Raw genomic sequence first — 23,321 nt, forward strand, 5'->3', positions numbered from 1 at the left:
ACAATATTATTGATTATATTCCCTGTGCTGTATATTATATCCCCATAACTTATTTGTTTTATACCTGGAAATTTGGATCTCTTATTCCCCTTCACCATTTCACCTGCCCCATTTAAAAAAAATATCAATTAGACTTGACATTCAATATTATTTTATATTAATTTCAGGTGTACAGCATAGTAGTTAAACATTTATATAATTTATGATGTGATTACCCTGACTAGTTTGGTAGCCATCTGGCACTGTGCATGGTTATTACCATATCATTGACTATATTTCCTATGCTTCACTTTACATTCCCTGACTATTTTGTAACTACTAATTTGTATTTCTTAATCCCTTCACTTTTTTCACCCTGCTCCCCAATATCCTCCCATCTATCACCCTGATAAATCTAGTACCCATCTGACACCATACCTAGTTATTATAATATTATTGATGATATTCCTTACGGTATACCCTACATTCCCATTACTACTGTGTAACAACCAGTTTGTCCTTAATCCCTTCCTCTTTTTTACTCACCCCCACCCCCTTTCATCTGGTAACCATCAATATATTTTCTGTATCTATGAGTTTGTTTCTGTTTTGTTTGTTTATTTTTTCTTTAGATTTCACATATAAGCAAAATTACAGTGCATCTGTCTTTCTCTGTATGACATACTCCACTCAGCACAATACCCTCCAGATCCATCCATACAGCTACACATGGCAAGAATCCATTCCACTCTATGGCCGAACAATATTCCACTATATATATGTACCACCTACTCTTTATCAATTCACCCATCAATAGAAACCCAGGCTACCTCCACATTTTGACCATTATAAACAACGCTGCAATGAACATATGAATTGCACATCCCCTCGAAGTAGCCTTCTGGGTTTCTTCAGATGAATACCCAGAAGTGGGATTACTGGATTCTTCTTTGTTTCTTATGATAGCCCCTCTTTTGAACTCTATTTTGTCTGGTATAAGTATTGTTACCCAGCTTTTTTTTTTTAATTTCCATTTTCATAAAATATCTTTGTGTATCCCTTTACTTTCAGTCTGTGTGTATCTTTCAAGCTGAGGTGAATCTCTTCTAGGCAGCATATGTAAGGATATTGTTTCTTTATCCATTCAGATGTGCTATTTTCTCATTGGAGCACTTAAGCCATTTACATTGAAAGTAATTGTTGAGAGATATGTAGCTATTGCCATTTTACTATTCATATTTTTTTACTTTTTTTTTTTAAATCTTAGAAATGTCCCTCTAATATTCCTTGTAATGCTGGTTTGGTGATGATAGACTCCTTTAGCATTTTCTTATCTAGGAAGCTCTTTATCAGTCTTTCAATTCTAAATGATAGCTTTGCTGACTAGAGTACTCTTGGTTGTAGATCCTTTCTTTTTATCACTTTGACTATTTTGTGCAAATTCCTTCTGGCCTGCAAAATTTCTTTTGAGAAAGTTGACAGCCTTAGGGTTTCTGGGTGGGAATTCCCGCCTGTTCTTGGAAAATTTTTTCGCTTTCCTGTTCCCGAATCCTGAGAAAAGTTGGTCGGGAGATCGGGAAAATTGGCTCCTTGAACCCAAGTGGTTGGTAGCATTGGCCATCACTTTGTAGAAATGATTCATCGTGGAGAACAGAAAACAGTTTGTATCTCAGGGTTCAGGAATGGGAAAGTGAAAAAAATTCCTGAGAACGTGTGGGAATTTCTGCCTGGAAATCCTAGACAGTCTTATGAGAACTCCTAAGTTACTAGTTGCTTTTCTGTTGCTGTTTTTATGATTCTCTCTTTGTCCTTAACCTTTGCCATTTTAATTATAACGTGTATTGGTATGTGCTTGTTTGGGTTCATCTTGTATGGGACTCTCTGCACTTCTGGGACTTGTATGTCTATTTCCTTCACCAGGTTAAGAAAGTTTTCAGTCATTATTTCTTCAAATAGGTTCTCAATCTATTGCTCTTTCTCTTGTCCTTGTGGTACCCCTATGATGGGAATGTTGTTATGCTTGATATTGGCTCAGAGGCCCCTTCAATTATCCTCAATTTTTGGATTCATTTTTCTTTTTGTTTTTCTGATTGGACGTTTTCTGCTATCTTATCTTCCAAATCATTGATTTGATCCCCTACTTCATCTTTTTGGCTGGTGATTCCTTCTAGTGCATTCTTCATTTCAGTTATTGTATTCTTCACTTCTGACTGGTTCTTTTTTATAGTTTCTATGTCCTTTTTTATGCTTGCTATCTCTTTCTCAAAGTTCTGACTAAGTTCCTTGAGCATCCTGATAACCATCATTTTAAACACTGTATCTGGTAGGTTGCTTGCCTCCATGTTGTTTAGTTCTTTTTCTGGAGTTTTCTCTTGTTCTTTCATTTGGGATGTGTTTCTTTGTTTCCTCATTTTGGTTGCCTCTCTGTTTGTTTCCATGTGTTAGGTAGATTGGTTACATCTCCCAGTTTTAACTGGCTGGCTTTAGGTAGTAGATGCCTTGTGGGGTTCTGGAACAGGCGCCCTGGCCACCAGTGCCAGATGCTCCAGGAGTGGGTTGTGTGCGCACTCCTATTATACAATATCTGACAAGTATGTTTGCGAACTCATCCTAGAAAATGTGCTACATACTTCATCTCTGAATATCTGTATGGTCACCTTTGAAGTACTCCCCTTGGGAAGCTATGCACCAATGCCAGTACCTAGTCCACACTTCAAAGCAATCCTGGAACTCTTTTTCTGGAATGGCCTCAGAGCTGTTGTCGTATTACCCTTGATGTCCTGAATGTCATCAAAATGTCTTCCTTTCAATATTTCCTTTATCTTTGGGTAAAGAAAGAAATCATTGGGGGCCAGATCAGGTGAGTAGGGAGGGTGTTCCAACATTGTTATTTGTTTACTGGCTAAAACTCCCTCACAGACAGTGTGCCATGTGAGTTAGTACATTGTCGTGATGCAAGAGCCATGAATTATTGGCAAAAAGCTCAGATCATTTTTGTCTAACTTTTCCACGCAGCCTTTTCAGCACTTCCAAATAGTAAACTTGGTTAACTATCCAGTTGGTACAAATTCATAATGAATAATCCCTCTGATAAGAAAAAAGGTTAGCAATATCGTTGTAACAAATTCATGAACTTAATTGTCAGATCTTGTATTTGAGCCTTTCTATTGCCACATCAGTGGATGGGATTGACACTCAGGCTGACTGGCTGTGGGGTTTGGCCATGTCCACAGCTTAGGGGATGCTGTGTGTGGGCTTTCCCCACTTTGAGTAATTTATCCCAGCAGGCTCTAGTTCCTGTTGAGACTACCCTTTGTGTGTGCTGCTTGTAGAGACAATTGGGTGGTGCTCTGCTGTTGTCTGAAGCCAGCCTCCAAGTATGTTGGTTCTGGGGTTTTTTGGGAGGGGCTCCAACGCAGGTTCAGGTCACTCTCTGCCTGTGACTGACTGGGGACTGCCTGGTAAATGCTACAAAGTGACCTGCAGTTGTTTACTTCCTGTTCTCAACTTGGAAGCATGTGGAGAGGCCACGCTGTGATCTCAGAATGGCTCCCACCAGTACTGGGCCTGGGGTAGACCTGCAAAAAGTCCAAGGCCTTCTGAGGCCTGCTGCCACCTGCTGGCTCCTGTAAGTCTCAGCCACTGATAGAACCTTGTGTGATATGTGAGTTGGGTGAGGAAAAGGCCTCAGGGAGTCACCAGGGTGGGACAAGTGGTGTTCATCAGGTCTATGTAGATTCTGGTTTGGTGTCAGTGGTGAGCCTGGTTCTACTCAGCAAATGTCTCAGAGCCACCAAGGCCAATCACCACCACATGGTGACTGCAGACCCAATTGTTGTCTAAGAAACACTGTAATGTGGGCAGGACTGGCTTGTTACAGAGAAAGTGCCTCTGATGTTGGGGAAGTTATGTAGGGTGGAGTCCCAGGAAGTCAGCAGGGTGGAGCAGCACAGTTCTCCAGACTAACTCAGATTCAGATTTGGCCATGGGCGTGGGAGCAGGGCTCAATACAGGGAAGATGGCACCCCTTTGCCAGCTGCACAGGAGAAGGTCCCAACACAGGGAAAATGGTGACTGTCCCTCCAGTCCTTGCCCTAAAGCGACAGAACTCAGTCTGTCCCCATATATCTCTGATGTACCCTGAGTCACTGTTCCTCCACTGGAGCCCAGGGTGAGTGTCTGCGAGTAAGAGAGGCTGTGTGTGGGCCCTTTAAGGGGATGGCAGGGTTTCCCCGCAGCTTTCCATTCCACCTAGCTGGTTGCAATCCCCACTGTTTTTCACAACCAGATATTGCAGTGCTACTTTTCCCTGAACCAGTACTTTGAGCTGGGGAGCCTGATGTGGGGCTGGGTTCCCTTGTTCCTCTTGGGGGGACCTCTGTAGCTGTGATATCCCTCCCAATTCTCAACGGCCACATGGAGGTGTGGGGCGGGCCTGTTCTGCTTCTTCCAGTCTTGACGTAGCTTTTTCTTTGCATCCTTAGTTATAAAACTGTTGTTCAGCCAGTCTTCAGGTAGGTCTTCAGGTTGATTTTTCTATAATTTAGTTGCAATTTTAATGTGCTCATGAAAGGTAGCAGACATAGGACTTCCGGAAAAATGGCGGCGTGAGGTGAGCCTCTGTAAAGCTCCCCTGGAATTTACAAAGAATCGAACAACAAAAACTCCACAAAGGACTCCCTGCACAGCAGACAGGCAAGACGAAGAGGCCCACCACCGACTGAAATCACCTACAGGTGGGAGATTCGCGCGAGTGGAGGGAGGAGGAAAGGGAGAAGTGCACGGAGACCGAGCCGCGTGGGCGCAGGACACAGACCTAGCTCAGTGCGCCGATCTCGCTGCTTCCTGGAACTACCGCAGCTGTGGGAGATCGGAATGCTAGGGCTCCGCCAGGGCTCCACAGGGCTGAGGGGACAGCATATAACACGGCTGAACCCAACGCTCACGGCAGAGACCTCGGAGAAAAGACTGAGGGAAAAAGGCTGAAACGGTGGTTTAAGCCCGCACTGCCGAGCAGAGAACGGAGCCTTAGGCACTGAGACTAGCCGCCCCCTCCCTCCCCTCCCAGAGCTCGCCCCGCCCCACCTGCCCGGTGCTAGAAGCGAAACAGTAGCAGTGTCAGATCAAAACAACAGAAAATTTGCTGTTTTGAGAACTGTGGACCGCAAAAACAAATTCACAGCCCAACTAGTTCCAGCAAAGGGGAGAGACCTGTGGAAGCAGGACCGGCTGTGGTGGTGGTCGCCGCCATTGCTCTGGGCCACCTCTCACAACTCACCCCACCCCTGACCCCACCTATCTGGGTGGATCCCTGCAGGAGTAAACAGAACTGCTGAAATATACGGGCTCTGAATCAGGAGCTGGAAGAGCTTTGAAACATCAAAAGCTCTCCGCATACCCACCGGGACACTGCGCCCTGTGACCTAGACGAACTATTAACTGAGGAGAAGCCCGTCTCCCAGGGAATCCCCCCACTGTGTGAGAAGTGGGAATAGTGCAGAGAAAACATAGCACTACCGTGTGGGAGAAGAAAAATAAGTTGCAGTTGGAGAAATAATAAAACATTCTACCAACAAGTACTGGCAAACAAAAGAAAAACCGCTTCCTATCAACCTGTTGCAGAAGTCACTCCTGTAGATGTCTAGGAAGAGAAATAGTAAACCAGTAATCGCCATGAATAACCAAGGCAACAAGATAGCTCAGAAAGAAAGTGAAAAATCTCCAGAGAAGGCACTTAAAGATACAGAAATATGTGACTTAAATGACAGAGAATTCAAGATTGCAGTTCTGAAAAAACTCAACAAGATACAAGAAAACACAGATAGGCAGTTAAAAGAACTCAGAAACTCAATCAAAGAACAGCATGAGCATTTTACGAAAGAGACTGAAATCTTAAAAAAGAACCAAATAGAATTTCTGGAGATTAAGAACTCAATAGAAGAAATTAAGAATGAAATAACCACCTTAGGTAGTAGAGTTGACCAGATGGAGCAAAGAATCAGTGACATCGAAGATAGAAACCTGGAAATGACACAAATTGAAGAAGAAAGAGACTTGAGACTTAAAAGAAATGAAAGAACTCTACAAGAACTTTCTGACTCCATCAGAAAGAGCAATATAAGAATAATGGGCATACCAGAAGGAGAAGAAAGAGAGAAGGGAACAGAGAATATATTCAAACAAATTGTCAATGAGAACTTCCCAAATTTGTGGACAGAACTGGACCCTCGAATCCAAAAAGCAAATAGAACACCTAGTTACCTCAATCCCAACAGACCTTCTCCAAGGCACATTGTATTGAAGCTGTCTAAAATCAACGACAAAGAAAGAATCCTCAAGGCAGCCAGAAAAAAGAAGACGGTAACTTACAAAGGAAAGCCCATTAGATTATCATCAGATTTTTCAGCAGAAACTCTACAAGCCAGGAGGGAGTGGAACCAAATATTCAAACTATTGAAAGAGAGAAACCATGAGCCAAGAATAATAAATCCAGCAAAGATATCCTTTAGATATGAAGGAGGAATAAAGACCTTTCCAGACATACAGTGCTGAGGGAATTTTCTATATACACGACCTGCACTACAAGAAATACTAAAGGAGGCTATTCGACCACCATCAACAGGGACAATTTGTGGCAACCACAACTCAAAAAGGGGGAGAGTAAAGGCCTGAACCAGAATATGGGAATGGAGAAAGTAAGCGTGCTGAAGAAAATGGAATACTCTAAATATCAAACTTTCTTGTACATAAACTTAAGGGTAACCACTCAAAATAAATCCAGAATTGAAATATATACTGAAATAAAAGAAGAAACAGAGGGAAACATCATAGAATACCACCACACAGAAATAATAGACAACAACAAAAAGGCAAAGAAACAATGGAGACACAGCCTTACCAGAAAACTAAAGATAGAATGACAGGAAATCCTCACATATCAATAATCACCCTAAATGTAAATGGACTGAACTCACCAATAAAAAGGCACAGAGTAGCAGATTGGATCAAAAAACTAAACCCAACCATATGCTGTCTCCAAGAGACACATCTCAGCTACAAGGACAAGCATAGACTCAAAGTGAAAGGGTGGAAATTGACACTCCAAGCAAATGGTACCCAGAGAAAATCAGGTGTAGCCATAATGATAGCAGATGAAACAGACTTCAAGGTGAAAAAGATAACAAGAGACAAAGATGGACATTTCATAATGGTGAAGGGGACTGTACAACAAGAAGACATAACAGTCCTCAATATTTATGCCCCCAATCAGGGAGCACCGAAATACGCCAAGCAACTACTAACAGAACTAAAGGGAGAAATTGACCAAAACACAATTATACTAGGGGACTTAAATACATCATTGACAGCTATGGATAGATCATCCAAACAGAAAATAAATAACGAAATAGTAGCACTAAATGACACATTAGATGAAATGGACATAATTGACATTTATAGAGCACTTCATCCTAAAACATCAGACTACACATTCTTTTCTAGTGTACATGGAACATTCTCAAGGATAGACCATATATTGGGACATAAAATCAGTCTCAACAAATTTAAGAAGATTGAAGTCATACCATGCATATTCTCTGATCACAAGGCTTTGAAATTGGATATCAACTGTAAAAAGAAAGCGGGAAAAAACACAAATACATGGAGATTAAATAACATACTTTTCAAGAAGGACTGGGTCAAAGAAGAAATTAGAGGAGAGATCAAAAGATACATAGAAACAAATGACAATGAAAATACATCCTACCGAAATTTTTGGGATGCAGCGAAAGCAGTTTTAAGAGGGAAATTTATCTCATTACAGGCCTATCTCAAGAAACAAGAAAACTCCCAAATAAATAACCTCATGTTACACCTTAAAGAACTAGAAAAAGAAGAACAAGTAAAACCCAAGGTCAGCAGAAGAAAGGAAATAACAAAAATTAGAGCAGAACTAAATGAAATAGAGAACAAAAAGACAATAGAAAAAATTAATGTGACAAAGAGCTGGTTCTTTGAAAAGATTAACAAAATTGACAAACCCTTGGCTAGACTTACTAAGATAAAAAGAGAGAAGACACTGATTAACAAAATCAGAAACGTAAAAGGGGAAGTTATCACGGACACCACAGAAATACAAAGGATCATCCAAGAATACTATGAAGGACTATATGCCACCAAATTCAACAACCTAGAAGAAATGGACAAGTTCTTAGAAACACATAGCCTTCCAAGGCTGAACCATGAAGAACTGGAAAATCTAAACAGACCGATCACCAGTAACGAAATTGAATCAGTCATCCAAAACCTTCCCAAAAGCAAAAGTCCGGGACCAGATGGCTTCACTAGTGAATTCTACCAAACCTTCAAAGAGGATCTAATACCAATTCTGCACAAACTCTTCCAAAAAATTGAAGAAGAGACAGTACTCCCTAACTCATTTTATGAGGCCAACATTACCCTGATACCAAAACCTGGTAAGGACAGCACAAAAAAAGAAAACTACAGACCAATATCTCTGATGAATACCGATGCAAAAATCCTAAATAAAATTCTAGCAAATCGAATACAACAATGCATTAAAAAGATTATTCATCACGACCAAGTGGGGTTCATCCCCGGGGCACAAGGATGGTTCAACATACGCAAATCCATCAATGTGATACATCACATAAACAAAATAAAGGACAAAAATCATATGATTATATCAATTGATGCAGAAAAAGCATTTGACAAGATACAACATCCATTTATGATTCAAACACTTACTAAAATGGGTATAGAAGGAAAATACCTAAACATAATAAAGGCCACATATGACAAGCCCTCTGCTAGTCTCATAATTAATGGAGAAAAACTGAAGCCCTTTGCTCTACGTTCAGGAACACGACGGGGATGTCCCCTATCACCTCTGCTTTTCAACATAGTGTTGGAAGTCCTTGCCAGAGCAATCAGGCAAGAGAAAGAAATAAAAGGCATCCAAATTGGGAATGAAGAAGTTAAATTATCACTCTTTGCAGATGACATGATGCTATATATAGAAAACCCTACAGACTCCACCAAAAAGCTATTAGAAACAATCAACGAATACAGTAAAGTTGCCGGCTACAAAATCAACGCACAAAAGTCCATTGCCTTCCTATATACTAACAATGAAATCTCAGAAAAAGAAATAAAAAAAACAATTCCTTTTGCAATTGCAGCAAAAAGAATAAAATACCTAGGAATAAACTTAACCAAGGATGTGAAAGACCTATATGCTGAAAACTATAAGACATTTTTGAAAGAAATTGAAGAAGACACAAAGAAATGGAAAGACATTCCGTGCTCATGGATTGGAAGAATCAACATAGTTAAAATGGCCATATTACCCAAAGCAATATACAGATTCAATGCAATCCCCATCAAAATCCCAATGGCATATTTTAAAGAAATAGAACAAAAAATCATCAGATTTGTTTGGAACCACAAAAGACCCCGAATAGCCAAAGCAATCTTAAGGAAAAAGAAGAATAATGGAGGTATCACACTTCCTGACTTTGGCTTTTACTACAGGGCTACAATAATCAAAACAGCATGGTATTGGAAGAAAAACAGACACATAGACCAATGGAATAGAATTGAGAACCCAGAAATAAAACCACATAAATATGGACAGATAATTTTTGACAAAGAAGCAAAAAACATACAATGGAGGAAAGACAGCCTCATCAATAAATGGTGCTGGGAGAATTGGATAGCCACGTGCAAAAGAATGAAACTGGACTGCTATTTGTCACCATGTACCAAAGTTAATTCAAAATGGATCAAAGACTTAAGCATAAGACCTGACACAATAAACTGCATAGAAGAAAACATAGGTACTAAACTTATGGACCTTCGGTTCAAAGAGCATTTTATGAACTTGACTCCAAAGGCAATGGAAGTAAAAGCTAAAATAAACGAATGGGACTATATGAAACTTAAAAGCTTCTGCACAGCAAAAGAAACCATCGACAAAATAAAGAGGCCACCAACTGAATGGGAGAAGTTTTTTTGCAAACAGTGCCTCCGATAAGGGGCTAGTATCCAGAATATACAAGGAACTCATGCAACTCAACAACAAAAAAACAAACAACCCAATTGAAAAATGGGCAGAGGACTTGAAGAGACATTTCTCCATAGAGGACATACAAATGGCAAATAGACATATGGAAAAATGCTCAACATCACTAATCATCAGAGAAATGCAAATCAAAACCACAATGAGATATCACCTCACCCCAGTCAGAATGGCTATCATCAACAAGACAAATAATAACAAATGTTGGAGAAGCTGTGGAGAAAAAGGAACCCTCATACACTGTTGGTGGGAATGCAGACTGGTGCAGCCATTATGGAAGGCAGTGTGGAGGTTCCTCAAAGAATTACGAATAGAATTGCCATATGACCCAGCAATCCCTCTCCTGGGTATCTACCCAAAAAATCTGAAAACATTTAGAGATAAAGACACGTGTGCTCCAATGTTCATTGCAGCTTTGTTTATGGTGGCCAAGACCTGGAAACAACCAAAATGTCCTTCAATAGATGAATGGATAAAGAAGTTGTGGTATATATACACAATGGAATACTATTCGGCAGTAAGAAAAGATGATATAGGAACATTTGTGACAACATGGATGGATCTTGAGAGAGTAATGCTGAGCGAAACAAGTCAGACAGAAAAAGCAGAGAACCATGTGATTTCACTGATATGTGTTATATAAACCAAAAACAACAAAAGAACAAGACAAACAAATGAGAAACAGAAACTCATAGACACAGACAATAGTTTAGTGGTTGCCAGAGGGTAAGGGGGGCGGGGGGTGGGGGGTGGGAGATGAGGGTAAGGGGGATCGAATATATGGTGATGGAAGGAGAACTGACTCTGGGTGATGAACACACAATGGGATTTATAGATGATGTAATACAGAATTGTACACCTGAAATCTATGTAATTTTACTAACAATTGTCACCCCAATAAATTTAATAAAATAAAAATTAAAAAAAAAAAAAAAAAGAAGGAATGGAAGCAGACATAGCATTTATCTACTCGACCATCTTGGATCTCTCCAGTCTTGGTAGTTTTTGTCTGTACAAGAATTCAGACATTTCAGATTAGATTCATTAGAAAACCTTTGTAACCTGGTAAAGGAAATAGACATACAAGCCCTGGAAGTGCAGATTCCCAAACAAGATGAACCCAAACAGGCCCATACTAAGACACATTATAATTGACATGGCAAAGGTTAAGGACAATGAAAGAATCCTAAAAGCAGCAACAGAAAGGCAGCTAATAAGTTACAAGGGAGCTCCCATAAGACTGTCAACTGATTTCTCAACAGAAACTTTGCATGCCAGAAAGTTTGCATGAAATATTAAAAGTGATGAAAAGCTAGGACCTACCACCAGAAAAGCTATCATTGATTCAAAGGACAGATAAAGAGCTTCCCAAACAAGAAAAAGCTAAAGGAGTTCATCACCAAAAAGCTAAAGGAGTTCATCACCAAAATGTTATTAGAAGGAATGTTAGAGGGACTTCTTTGAGATGAAAAAGGATAAAAATATGAACAATAAAATGGCAATAACTACATGCCTATCAACAATCACTGTCAGTATAAATGGATTAAATACTCCAATCAAAAGATAGTGTGTCTAAATGGATAAGGAAACAAAACCCTTACATATGCTATGTACAAGAAACACTTCAGATTGAAAGACACACAGAGACTTCAAGTAAAGGGATTAAAAAGATATTTTATGAAAATGGGAAAAAAATGCTGGGGTAACAATACTTATACAAGACAAAATAGAGTTTAAAAGAAAGGCTATCACAATAAACAAAGAAAGATCCAGTAGTCCTACTTCTGGATATTTACCTGAAGAAACCCAGAAAGCTACTTCAAGGGGACATGTGCATCCATATGTTCATTGCAGCATTGTTTATAATGGTCAAGATGTGGAGGCAGCCTGGGTGTTCACCAATGGAAGAATGGATAAAGAGAAGGAGGTACACATATACAATGGAATGTTGCTTGGCCATGGAATGGAATGGATTCTTGCCATCTGCGGCAGCATGGATGGATCTGGAAGGGTTTGTGCTTCGTGGAGTATGTCAGACATAGAAAGACAGATGCAATATGATTTTGCTTATATGTGAAATCTAAAGAAGAAAATAAACAAATAAAACAGGAAGAATCTCATAAATACAGAGAACATTTTGATGGTTGCCAGATGAAAGGGGGTTTTGGGGTTTAGGTGAAAAAATGGGAAGGGATTAAGAAGTACAAATTGGTTGTTACAAAGTAGTTAGGGGGATGTAGGGTATAGCACAAGGAATATCATGAATAATATTGATGAACTATATATGGTGTAAGATGGGAATTAGATTTGTTGGGGTGATAGATGTGAGAGCACTGGGGGCAGGGTGAAGGTGAAGGGATTAAGAAGTACAAATTGGTAATTACAAAATAGTCATGGGGATGTAAAGTAAAACATAGGGAATATAGTCAATGATATGTAATAACTTAGCATGGTGCCAGGTGGGAACTTTAACATCTTAAATTGTATAAATGTCTAACCACTATGCTGAAATTAATATAAAATAATATTGAATGTCAACTGTGATTGAATATTTAAAAGGGGGGCAAGGTGAAGGGAAATAAGAGGGCCAAATTTCCAAGTATAAAACAAATAAGTCATGGGGATGTAATATACAGCATAGGGAATATAATCAATAATATTATGATAGCAGAAAATGGTGTCAGATGGTTGATGGACTTACCATGGTGATCCCTTCTTTGGGTATAGAAATGTTGAATAGCTATGGACCCCTGAAGCTAATATATTGTATGTTAACTATATTTTTAATAAAAATCTTTAAAAATAAATAGAAAATCGATTCATACATTTCACCTAAGTTTTTTAATTTGTGGGAAAACAAATGTGTATAGTATTTCCTTTAAATATATAGGTATGTATAAAATCTCTGTATAAGTTTGGTAAGATGTCCCTTCTTACATTCCTGATTTTACTTATTTGAATCTTGTATGTTTCTTTTTTCTTGGTAAGTCCAGATGATTTGTTAATTTTGTTGACCTTTCCAAAAAATCAACTTCTGGTTTTGATGATTTTCTCCTTTGTTTTTGCATTTTCCATTTTATTAATTCCACGCTAATCTTTATTTCCTTCTGCTTGCTTTGGGGTTTGTTTATTTCCCCCTTTTATTTTAGTAATAAGATGCAAGATTATTGATTCTAGAACTTTTTTTTAAATAAGCATTTACAGCTACAGCTTGGAGATATTGCAGGTTAGGATCCAAACCATAATAATTAAAGCAACTATCACAACAAAGCAAGTTACATGAATTTTTTGGTTTCCCAGTGCATATAAAAGTTAGGTTCACACTATATTGTAGTCTATTAAGTGTGCAATAGCATTATGTCTAAAAAAATGTACATACCTTAATTTAAAAATATTTTATTGCTAAAAAATACTCACAATAATCTGAGCCTTTAGTGAGCCATAATCTTTTGCTGATGGAGGGTCTTGTCTCAATGTTGATGGCTGCTCCCTGATCGGGGTAATTGTTGCTAAAGGTAGGGATGGCTGTAGCAATTTCTTAAAATAAGACAACAATGAAATTTTCTGCATAGATTTACTTTTTTTCTCTTGAAGATTTAAAGCTTATTGTAGCATTGCTAATTGGCCTCATTTTAATATTGTTATGTCTCAGAGAACAGAGAGGCTCAAGGAGAGGGAAATAGGTGAGGGAATGGCCAGTCAGTGGAGCAGTCAGAAGACACACATTTAATTCAGTTTGTCATCTTATATGGGGGCAGTTCATGGTGTCCCAAAACAGTTACAATAGTAACATCAAAGATGATTGATAACAGATCACCATAACAAATATAATAATAATGAAAAAGTTGAAATATTGAGAGAATTACCAAAATGTAACTTTGTAAGACAAAGTGAGCAAACACTGTTTGGAAAAATGGCGATGATGGACTTGCTTGACACAGGGTTGCCACAAACCTTCAATTTGTAAAAAAACACAATATCTGTAATGCATAACAAAGTTAAACACAATAAAATGAGGTAAACTACTGCTTAATCTGAATTCCATAACGTTTGGTGTGCTGTGTTTTTATTTTCATTTATCTAAATGTAATTTCTAGTTTCCTTTTTGATTTCCTCTTTGATGCGTTGGTTGTTAGAGTGTGTTATTTCCACATATTTGTGATTTACCCATATATCCTACTGCTACTGGTTTCTAATTTTATTACATTGTTGTCAAAGAACATATTTTATGTAATTTCAGTGCTTTAAAATTTATTGAGACTTGTTTTATGGCTTAACATATGATCTATCCAGGAGAATGTTCTATGTATATTTGAAAAGAACGTGTATTACGCTTTTGTTGTATGGAGTGTTCTATAGATGTCTGTTAGCTTTTAGTTGGTTTATGGTGCTGTTCAAGCCTTCTACTTCTTTGTTGATTTTCTGTCTCTTATATCCATTATTGAAAGTGAAGTTTTGAAGTCACCAACGATTATTGTTGAATTGTATATTTTCCCTTCAATTTTCAGTTTTTGCTTTATGTATTTTGGAGTCTCTTGGTAGGTACATACATGTTTATAATTGTTATAGTTTCTTCATGAATTGACCCTTGTATGATTATAGAATGTCATTTTTTTTGTCTCTAGTAAGAATTTTTGTTTTAAATTCACATTGTTTTAAAGTCTTTCTTTTCTAATAGTAATAGAGATTAATTTCATCCTTATTTTGAAGGATACTTTTGTTTGATATACAGTTCTCAGTTTGCAGTCATTTTCTTTCAGCACTTTGAATATGCCATTTCACTGCTTTCTGGCTTCCATGAGAAATAATCTGTTCATTTTATTGTGTATGATGAATCTTTGCATTTTCAAGGTTCTCTCTTTGTCTTTCAAGTGTTTGATTATGATGTATCTAAGTTCAGTTCTCTCTAAGTTAATTGTATTTGGAGTTTATCAAACTTCTTGAATATGTAGATTAATGTTTTCCCCAAATTTGGGGGGTTTTTACTTATTCTTTCTCCAAATAATCTTTCTACCCTTTTCACTCTTTCCTTTCCTTCTATGACTCCTGTTATGCATATGTTTGCTTGATGATATTCCATTGTCTGTAGAATTCTTTTAATATTTCTTCATTTTTACAAATTTTCATCAGGGTAGGTAAGCTCAATTGATCTATTTTAATTTCATTGGTTCTTTCTTCTGCTAGCACAGGTCTATCATTGAGAGCTTTCTAATCAATTTTTCATTTCAGTTATTATACTTGTCAACTCTAGTATTTCTTTTTTATCTTTTTATAAATCATTTCTGTCTTTTTAAATTAAAATTTATTGGGGTGACAGTGGTCAACAAAACAACATAGGTTTCAAGTGTACAATTCTATAATACATCATCTATATATTGCATTATGTGTTTACCACCCAGAGTCAGTTCTCCTTCTATCACCAAGTATTTGACTCCCTTTACCCTCATCCTCCCTCCCCTCTTACCCTCTGGTAACCACTAAACTGTTGCCTGTGTTTATGAGTTTTCACTTCTTTATTTGTTTGTCTTGTTCCTTTGTTGCTTTTAGTTTTGTATCCCAAATATGAGTGAAATAAGTCAGACATTTATATGTGTTTGATAGTCTCTATTTGGTGAGACAATGTTCTCATACTTTCTCATAGTTCTTTAGAGATGGTGTCTTTAGTTTTTGAAACCATTTAAAGTAGGTAATTTGAAGTTTTTATCTAGTAAGTTTACCATCTGGGTTTCTTCAGGGGCAGTTTTTACTGACAGCTTCTTTTTCTGTATATGGGCCTTTCTTTTCAGTTGCATGTCTCATAATCATTTGTTGAAAACTGGACATTTTAAATAATATGATGTGGCAACTCTAGAAATCATAACCCCTCCTCTTCCCAGGGTGTATCGTTGCAATTTGTATGTTTAATGACTTTCTTGAACTAATACTGTAAAGTCTGTATTCTTTGTCATGTGTGGCCATTGAAATCTCTGCTCAGTTAGCTTAGTGTTCAGCTAATGATTGAACTGAGATTTCCTTAAAATTCTTGAACCAATAAGTCTTCCAGCCTTTGCCAAGGGGGTGTGTGTGTGTATGTTGGGCACACCTTCAAGAATGTGACAAGCAGTTTACAATTTCTCCTTAGCCTTCACTTCCTGCTGTGCAAAGCCTCAAGGACAGAGGTGAGAGATTAGGGCCTTCTCAAGTCTTCCCTGGGCATATGCATAACCCTACTCATGAATGTGGTTTTCTAGACTCTCAGGAATATACTGGAGATTTTTAATGCCCTCTAGGGACATCTCATTCCCTATCTTTGCCTTTTAAGTTTTTTGGTCAGCTTCTTGTTTACATCAATTGCCTCAGGCAGCTGCAATGTTAAACAATTGCTGGTGATTATTTTTGACAAGTTCCCCAGGAGAAACATTGTTTGCAGTGAGTGAACTCTGAGTTATGTAAAAAAAGACAAGCCGTGTGAATAAATGTTTCCAGGGAACTTTGACATAGGCAGATAATAACAGTTTTCTGAGGATGAGATATTTAGGAAACTCCAAACCACTTTATTCCCTCCATAGTACAGTGGTTGTGAGGTTGTTGGTTTTCAAGACTACTGCATATCTTGAGAAAGGACAATGAAATTAGGGCAAGGCAAAATAACCACAAAGCTTAGTTCTTCTTGTTGTAGTCTTTTTCTTAGATAAACACTCTTTGGATTTTATCAGTATTCAATTCAGAAAAAGTTGATATTTACAATTTTTGCCAATTTCTCATTGCTTTTATATAGGGCATTTTTTTTGTAAATCCTTTCCCACTGTATACAGGACTTTTATTTAAAACATAAAATAATAACACTTTCATGTATTATATAAACAAAATAATACCAATAAGCAAACAATCACAAAAAACTCTTAACCCACTTTCCTAACCACTTAACACATCAACTTTTAAAAAAAATTCTATTTCTTACCCACTGATATGAATACTTATGGTACTGTAACAATCACAGTCTAGATTCACTCTTTTATTCTCCTTTTGCTACTTTACATCATAACATTTTTCTTATGCTGCTTCATAATTTTAATGATTAAAATTATATCAAATTTATGTGCTATAGTTTCATCATCTTTCTTTTTGACCATTTAGGCATTTTCAACTTTACCAGTATTAAGGCTAATTATACTACATGTGTGTAGTTTACTGTTTAAAAAATATTTCCTTAGACTAAATTATGTTTAGTAATGTTTACTATCAAAGGCTACAAACATTTTATGCCTCAGTTATTTCCAAAAGTATTGTGCTAATTTACATTTCCATCAATAATATGTTTCTTTACAGCCTTTACAGCATCCTGAAACATTGGCTGTTATTGATTTTTCATTTGTTAATAAAAAGCAAACTATACTAAAAATTATTAATGAGGTCAAACTTTTATGTCTGCTTCATTTTATGTAAATTTTATATTCTCGTGGTCTTAAAAGTATATAGCTTTGTGTGTAGTTGATATTTTCTTCACTTTTGACAAAGTAATTAAGATTGTTTGTTTTTGTTGTTGTTGAGTTGTATGAGTTCTTTATATATTTTGGATATTAGCCCCTTATCAGAGGAGTTGTTTGCAAAAATTTCCCATTCAGTTGGTTCTCTCTTTATTTTGTCAATGGTTTCTAATTTAGAAAATGGGCAGAAGACCTGAATAGACATTTCTCCCAAAGGATATATAGATGGCCAATAGACATATGAAAAGATGCTCAACATCACTAATCATCAGAGAAATGCAAATAAAAACCACAATGAGATATCACCTCACACCAGTTAGAATGGCTATCATCAACAAGACAAATAGTAACAAGTGTTGGAGAGGCTGTGGAGAAAAAGGAACCCTCATACACTGTTGGTGGGAATGCAGACTGGTGCAGCCGTTATGGAAGGCAGTGTGGAGGTTCCTCAAAAAAATTAAGAATAGAATTACCATATGACCCAGAAATCCCTTTCCTGGGTCTCTACCCCCAAAAAATCTGAAAACATTTATGCATAAAGATATATGTACTCTGATGTTAATTGCAACTTTATTTACCATGGCCAAGACATGGAAACAACCAAAGTGTCCTTCGATAGATGAATGGATAAAGAAGTGGTGGTATATATACACAATGGAATACTATTCTGCCGTAAAAAAAGATGAAATAGTACTATTTGTGACAACATGAATGGATCTTGAAATTATAATGCTAAGTGAGATAAGTCAGAGAGAACAGTAGAGAACCATATAATTACACTGATATATGGTATATAAAACTGAAAACAACAAAGGAACAAGACAAACAAATAAAAACAAAAACTCATAGACACAGACAATAGGTTAGTGGTTACCAGAGGTTGAGGGTAAGGGGGTGCTAGATGAGGGGAAACCAGATCAAATATATGGTGATGGAAAGAGAACTGACTCTGGGTGATGAACACACAATGTGATATATAGATGATGTATTACAGAATTTTTTTTGTACACCTGAAACCTATATAACTTTACTAACCATTGTCACCCCAATGAACTTTAATTTTAAAAAAAGCAATTGTCATATAGAATCTATATGACAGATTCTGTATGACAATTTAGAATCTTATCAAGATTCTATATGACAATTTAGAATCTTATCAAGTTAAAGCTATTTTTAAATTATATTCCTTAATATTAAAATATCTTTTAATCTTTGTCACAGTTTTTAGAAATGCTAAATGAAATCCTTTTATCCTGGCAATAAAGTTAACCTAAATATTTCTTAGAAGCTAGTAATGTTATAGCTTTCAGATATTCCCAGAAAAATCTCATCTACCTTCAATTACAATTTATAGCATCAATAGACTTTTGTCAGTATATTAAATTGTACCATACATATTTTTTCTTCAGGGAAATGTGTTTTGAATGTTAAATAGTTAATGTTCAAGCATACTTTTTGAATGTATCACTTTAAAAGCTCAGAAGTTCATATTTTATGATTGTACAGATGAAATCATTACCTAAAATTGGTGACTTTCTACAAATTCTATAACATTGTTTTTTTCTTACAACCTCATCTAATTTTTTCTTTTCCCCAGTTTAAATCCAGTCCTCCTGCTGTGACTTTTAAACTAAGTGGGGAAACAGATGGAATATTTCATATACAAGATGGACTTTTGTATCACAGCAGAGCTCTGGACAGGGAAACAAGAGCTGTTCATAAACTCCAGGTGAGTTCAGACCAGAAAAAGGAACCTAACTCAAACATTTCTGAGAACCCTTTGTCCTGGAAGTTAACACTGGCATTTTTACCTCTTGCATTGTATCCTGTTAGGGCTCTCCTTACATTAATGGAATAATACTTTGTAAACTTCATTTGTCTATTTTTACCAACTACAGAGGGGTATAGCAGAGGTCCCTTCTTCTTTAGGCTTTTTCACAAGAGTAACCCAACTTACACTGCCAAGGCCTACAGATGGCATTACTTGTCCAAGTATGGCCATGTTCAGGCACCTGGATCAAAACCAAGCCAGCACTTTCCTGATATCTGCCTATATCTGTTGTGTGGGTTCTGGACACACAAAGAAGGTAACATCAGTGCTGGGATGGAGCTCCTTTGGAACTTGCAAAAGGCAGGAATAACCAATGGTCAGAGGCTAACTAGAGAGACCCTTCTCTCTGTCTTTCCCTCTTAGTTTTCATGGTTGGTGTCTGAATATGCAGGAATAGTACAGAGCTAATTGTGGGGAAAAAGAATAAGGCAAAAGCTTTTTGTCTGCTTCAGGTTGACCACTAAAATGCCTGGTAAGAAGACATAACTCTTCCATAGCCTCAAGGGTCAAAGTGTTCTTATTTCTCAGACTCCCGCTATGTACAAAAGAAGCATGTACAGTGTCCAGCATACCCTACTGCTGGAAAAACACAGTCATGATTAGCCAGGTTTAACTTAGAGGGCCCCTATTTTAGCATCTCCCAAATTGTGATTCTGTGGGTGTCTTTCTCCCCTATAGTCACCAGGTTATTTGTTCTTTGAGTTCTAATTTCTCTCAAGTCACTTTTGTTGTGTGATGTGAAGTCCAGACTCACCAAGGTGGTTGCCTTTTCATTTCAACATTAGGTCTCAGCCCTGGATGCTCATGGAGCTACAGTGGAGGGCCCAGTCCCCATCACCATAGAAGTGAAGGACATCAATGACAATCGACCCGTGTTTCTCCAGTCAAAGTATGAAGGCTCAGTAAGACAGAATTCTCGCCCAGGTAACAGCAGGAGCCTGGAAATATTTATGAAGAAATGGAAGGATGTCAAGCAAAAGGTCATATTTGAGTGGCTAACAGCCGTAGCTATCACTTATTAAGCACTTACTATCTTATTCAAATTTCATAGCAATCATCTGGGAGTTATTTTATTATCCCTATTACTCCAGGGCATGGTTTCTCAACCTTTGTACCATCGACATTTTGGGCCTGATAATTCTTTTTTTCGTCAGGTGCTATTCTGTGCATTGTAGGATATTTAGTGGCATTTCTGACATCTACTCACCAGATGCCAGTAGCAACCCCAAGTTGTGACAACAAACATGTTTTTGGACATTGCCACAAATCCCCTGGTGGGCAAAATCACCCCCATTTGAGAACCACTATTTTAGGGTGAGCTTTAGAACACTGTAGAGCTCTATAACACTTTAGAACACTTTGGAAAGATTAACTCACTCTCCTTCACCCTCTCAGGAAACTACATTCTCATGGGCACTGCTAGCTCCCAGTTCTTTTTCTCTTCCAACCTGTGACTCATCCATTCACTAGTCTTCTAACCTTCATTTCCACAAAAGCCCCTCATCAAGGCATAGATGCATGCCACAGGCTTTAGTGAAGATTTGAGGAGATGGAGTATTACATCATAACAGTGCACAAAATAAACATGAATATTAGGCTTCTGCATTCTCAGAAAGAGTCTTAACCGTTTCCATCAACTCACTGTTGAGTTTTTCTCTATGCTGCTTTATCTTCTCAGTCTCTCATTCTTTAATGCCCACTTCCAATAACTCAGGAAAAATATATTTTTTATTATGTTGAACAATTTCACTCTCTGTCCCTGAAATTACATACCAAAATTCACAAATAAGCTCTGCTAAATAAGAATCTTTCAGGTCTTCCCCTTTGTGTCTTCATTAATAGGATCTTCTAGATTAGTGGTTCTCAAACCTCTTGGTCTCAGTGCTCCTGTATTCTCTTAAAACTTATTAAGGACTCCAAAGACCTTTTTGATGTATACAGTGTTGTTATATATGGGTTATATATATAAGGGAGTGCGGTCTCTCTGGGGCAAAAAGTCCTGCTTGTAGCATTTACCAATTTCTGTGGTAAAAATACTCCCACCATGGACTATTTTAAGTTACCAATGGTGTTAATAATTGGTTCACAAAGCTGGAAATTCAACAATTGGGTCTCACAAGCTGGCTCCAGTACATCACGGTTATATCTACCAATATTTATCAGATTAGAAATTAAAACTGAGAAACTTCAAAATATTTATTAATTCATTTAAAAGAATAAACACACTTTAATGAAAAATAACCATATTTTCAAATACAAAAAGAGTTATTAAGAAGAATGGCATTGTTTTAATTTTTGCAAATGTCTTTGATATTTAAATTAATCAAAAACAATTGGATTCTCATGTCTGTTTCTGTATTAATTTTGTTGCTATATGCTGTTTTGGTTGAAACATATGAGGAAAAACTTGCCTCACACAGATATGTAGTTGGAAAAGGGAAGAGTATTGTAATAGCATCTTCAGATGATTATGGATATTTTTTGATACTGTACCAAAACTCCACAAATGGTGGTCTCTTAAAGGCTGGTTACAATGTGGAAGTTGAAACCATATCAATGCCTTTTTCTTTTCTTTTCTTTTCTTTTCACTCCTTTACTCTAAAAACCATTGCATTAATTTGTGCTTTGAGTGGATCTTTTACACATGCATAAATTTAGACTCTCAGAGACCCCTAGAGTTCCCTGGACTATGCTTCAAGAAACCCCATCCTAGGGGAAGGGAGCAGAATAAAGATTTATTTCCCCACTGATATGAATTATGGCATCTTTCCCCAGTCTATATCTGCCACTTAGAAGGTAAAAGTGGCTATGGTTGGTTTGGATTTCAATTAATATCTCTTTTTTTCTGGGTACATTTTGTTAAATAGGAAAGCCCTTCATGTATGTCAATGCTACAGACCTGGATGATCCAGCCACTCCCAATGGCCAGCTTATTTATCAAATTGTTATCCAGCTTCCCAAGATCAACAATGTCATGTACTTTCAGATCAACAACAAAACAGGGGCAATTTCACTTACCTCAGAAGGTAAGTCAAGTGATGCCCTCATAGGACAACTGAGTCAGAAAAAGGGTCTTAGATCTGTGTCACCTTTAGAGACATTTCTTTTTCTATTTTCCTACTTTCCATAGGATCTCGGGAATTGGATCCCATTAAGAATCCTTCGTATAATCTGGTGGTCTCAGTGAAGGACATGGGAGGCCAGAATGAGAATTCCTTCAGTGACAGCACATCTGTGGATATTACAGTGAAGGAAAATATTTGGAAAGCACCAGAACCTGTGGAGATTGTAGAAAACTCAACAAGTCCTCACCCCATCAAAATCACTCAGGTAGTGCCCCAGGAATGCCTAGAGCCTACTAGGTAAATGGCCTCACTTTGTAGAAGTCCATCTTCATGGTCTTCACTGATACATTTACTAGGTACATTTTTACATTATGCAATTATAAAGCAAACTAAATAGACAATGTTTCTGAACCCAAGTCTCTGGAGTAAACTAGACACTTTTATGTGTTATCTTACCATGGGTAAACTCTGGACTTCACCAAATTAGAGAATATATATATATATATATTTAAGATAAATTTGTTCACCTTCATTTTACAAGTAGACACCACTGATATTTATTCCCTGTCACTAGTCTAGGATATGGTTGTACTAGAGTGGGTTGTATATGGTGCACATGTACATGTATATGATTTGAATTTTGAAAGGCTGCTTCTTCTTCTTGTGGTAGAAACCTCTATCCAGTGGACTCATCCCACCATAGGCTGAGGGACAGAGATAGGACTGGCCTAGAGTAAGAGTTGAGTAGGCAACCTTTACCCTTGGAGACCACCCTCTCCCAACTCCTTCTCCTCTGTTTGCCTCTTCTCTCTGTTCACATGTGCTCCCCCTTCCCACCTCCATGACTGGTGCTCTCACCCTGAGTCCCCTCCTACCTTGGC

General features: G+C 37.5%; 1 protein-coding gene across 3 annotated transcripts in view; it reads left to right on the forward strand.

Annotated features, from left to right (window-relative positions):
* The window catches only part of CDH17 (cadherin 17), a 124,360-nt gene that overhangs the window by 33,110 nt on the left and 67,929 nt on the right, over positions 1-23,321 (forward strand). For 2 of the 3 annotated variants that reach the window (XM_019719225.3, XM_074316429.2), the window contains 4 exons: positions 19,142-19,273; positions 20,161-20,299; positions 22,243-22,401; positions 22,506-22,705. In XM_019719225.3, the coding sequence (XP_019574784.2) occupies positions 19,142-19,273; positions 20,161-20,299; positions 22,243-22,401; positions 22,506-22,705 (630 nt within the window). Of the gene's footprint in view, positions 1-19,141; positions 19,274-20,160; positions 20,300-22,242; positions 22,402-22,505; positions 22,706-23,321 lie in introns of those variants that run through there. The other variant, XM_074316430.2, reaches the window with a different exon arrangement.

Source organism: Rhinolophus sinicus, chromosome 6 (assembly GCF_057876585.1).
Source record: "Rhinolophus sinicus isolate RSI-liver-muscle chromosome 6, RSI-T2T, whole genome shotgun sequence".
In the NCBI taxonomy this organism is placed as follows: Eukaryota; Metazoa; Chordata; class Mammalia; order Chiroptera; family Rhinolophidae; genus Rhinolophus; species Rhinolophus sinicus.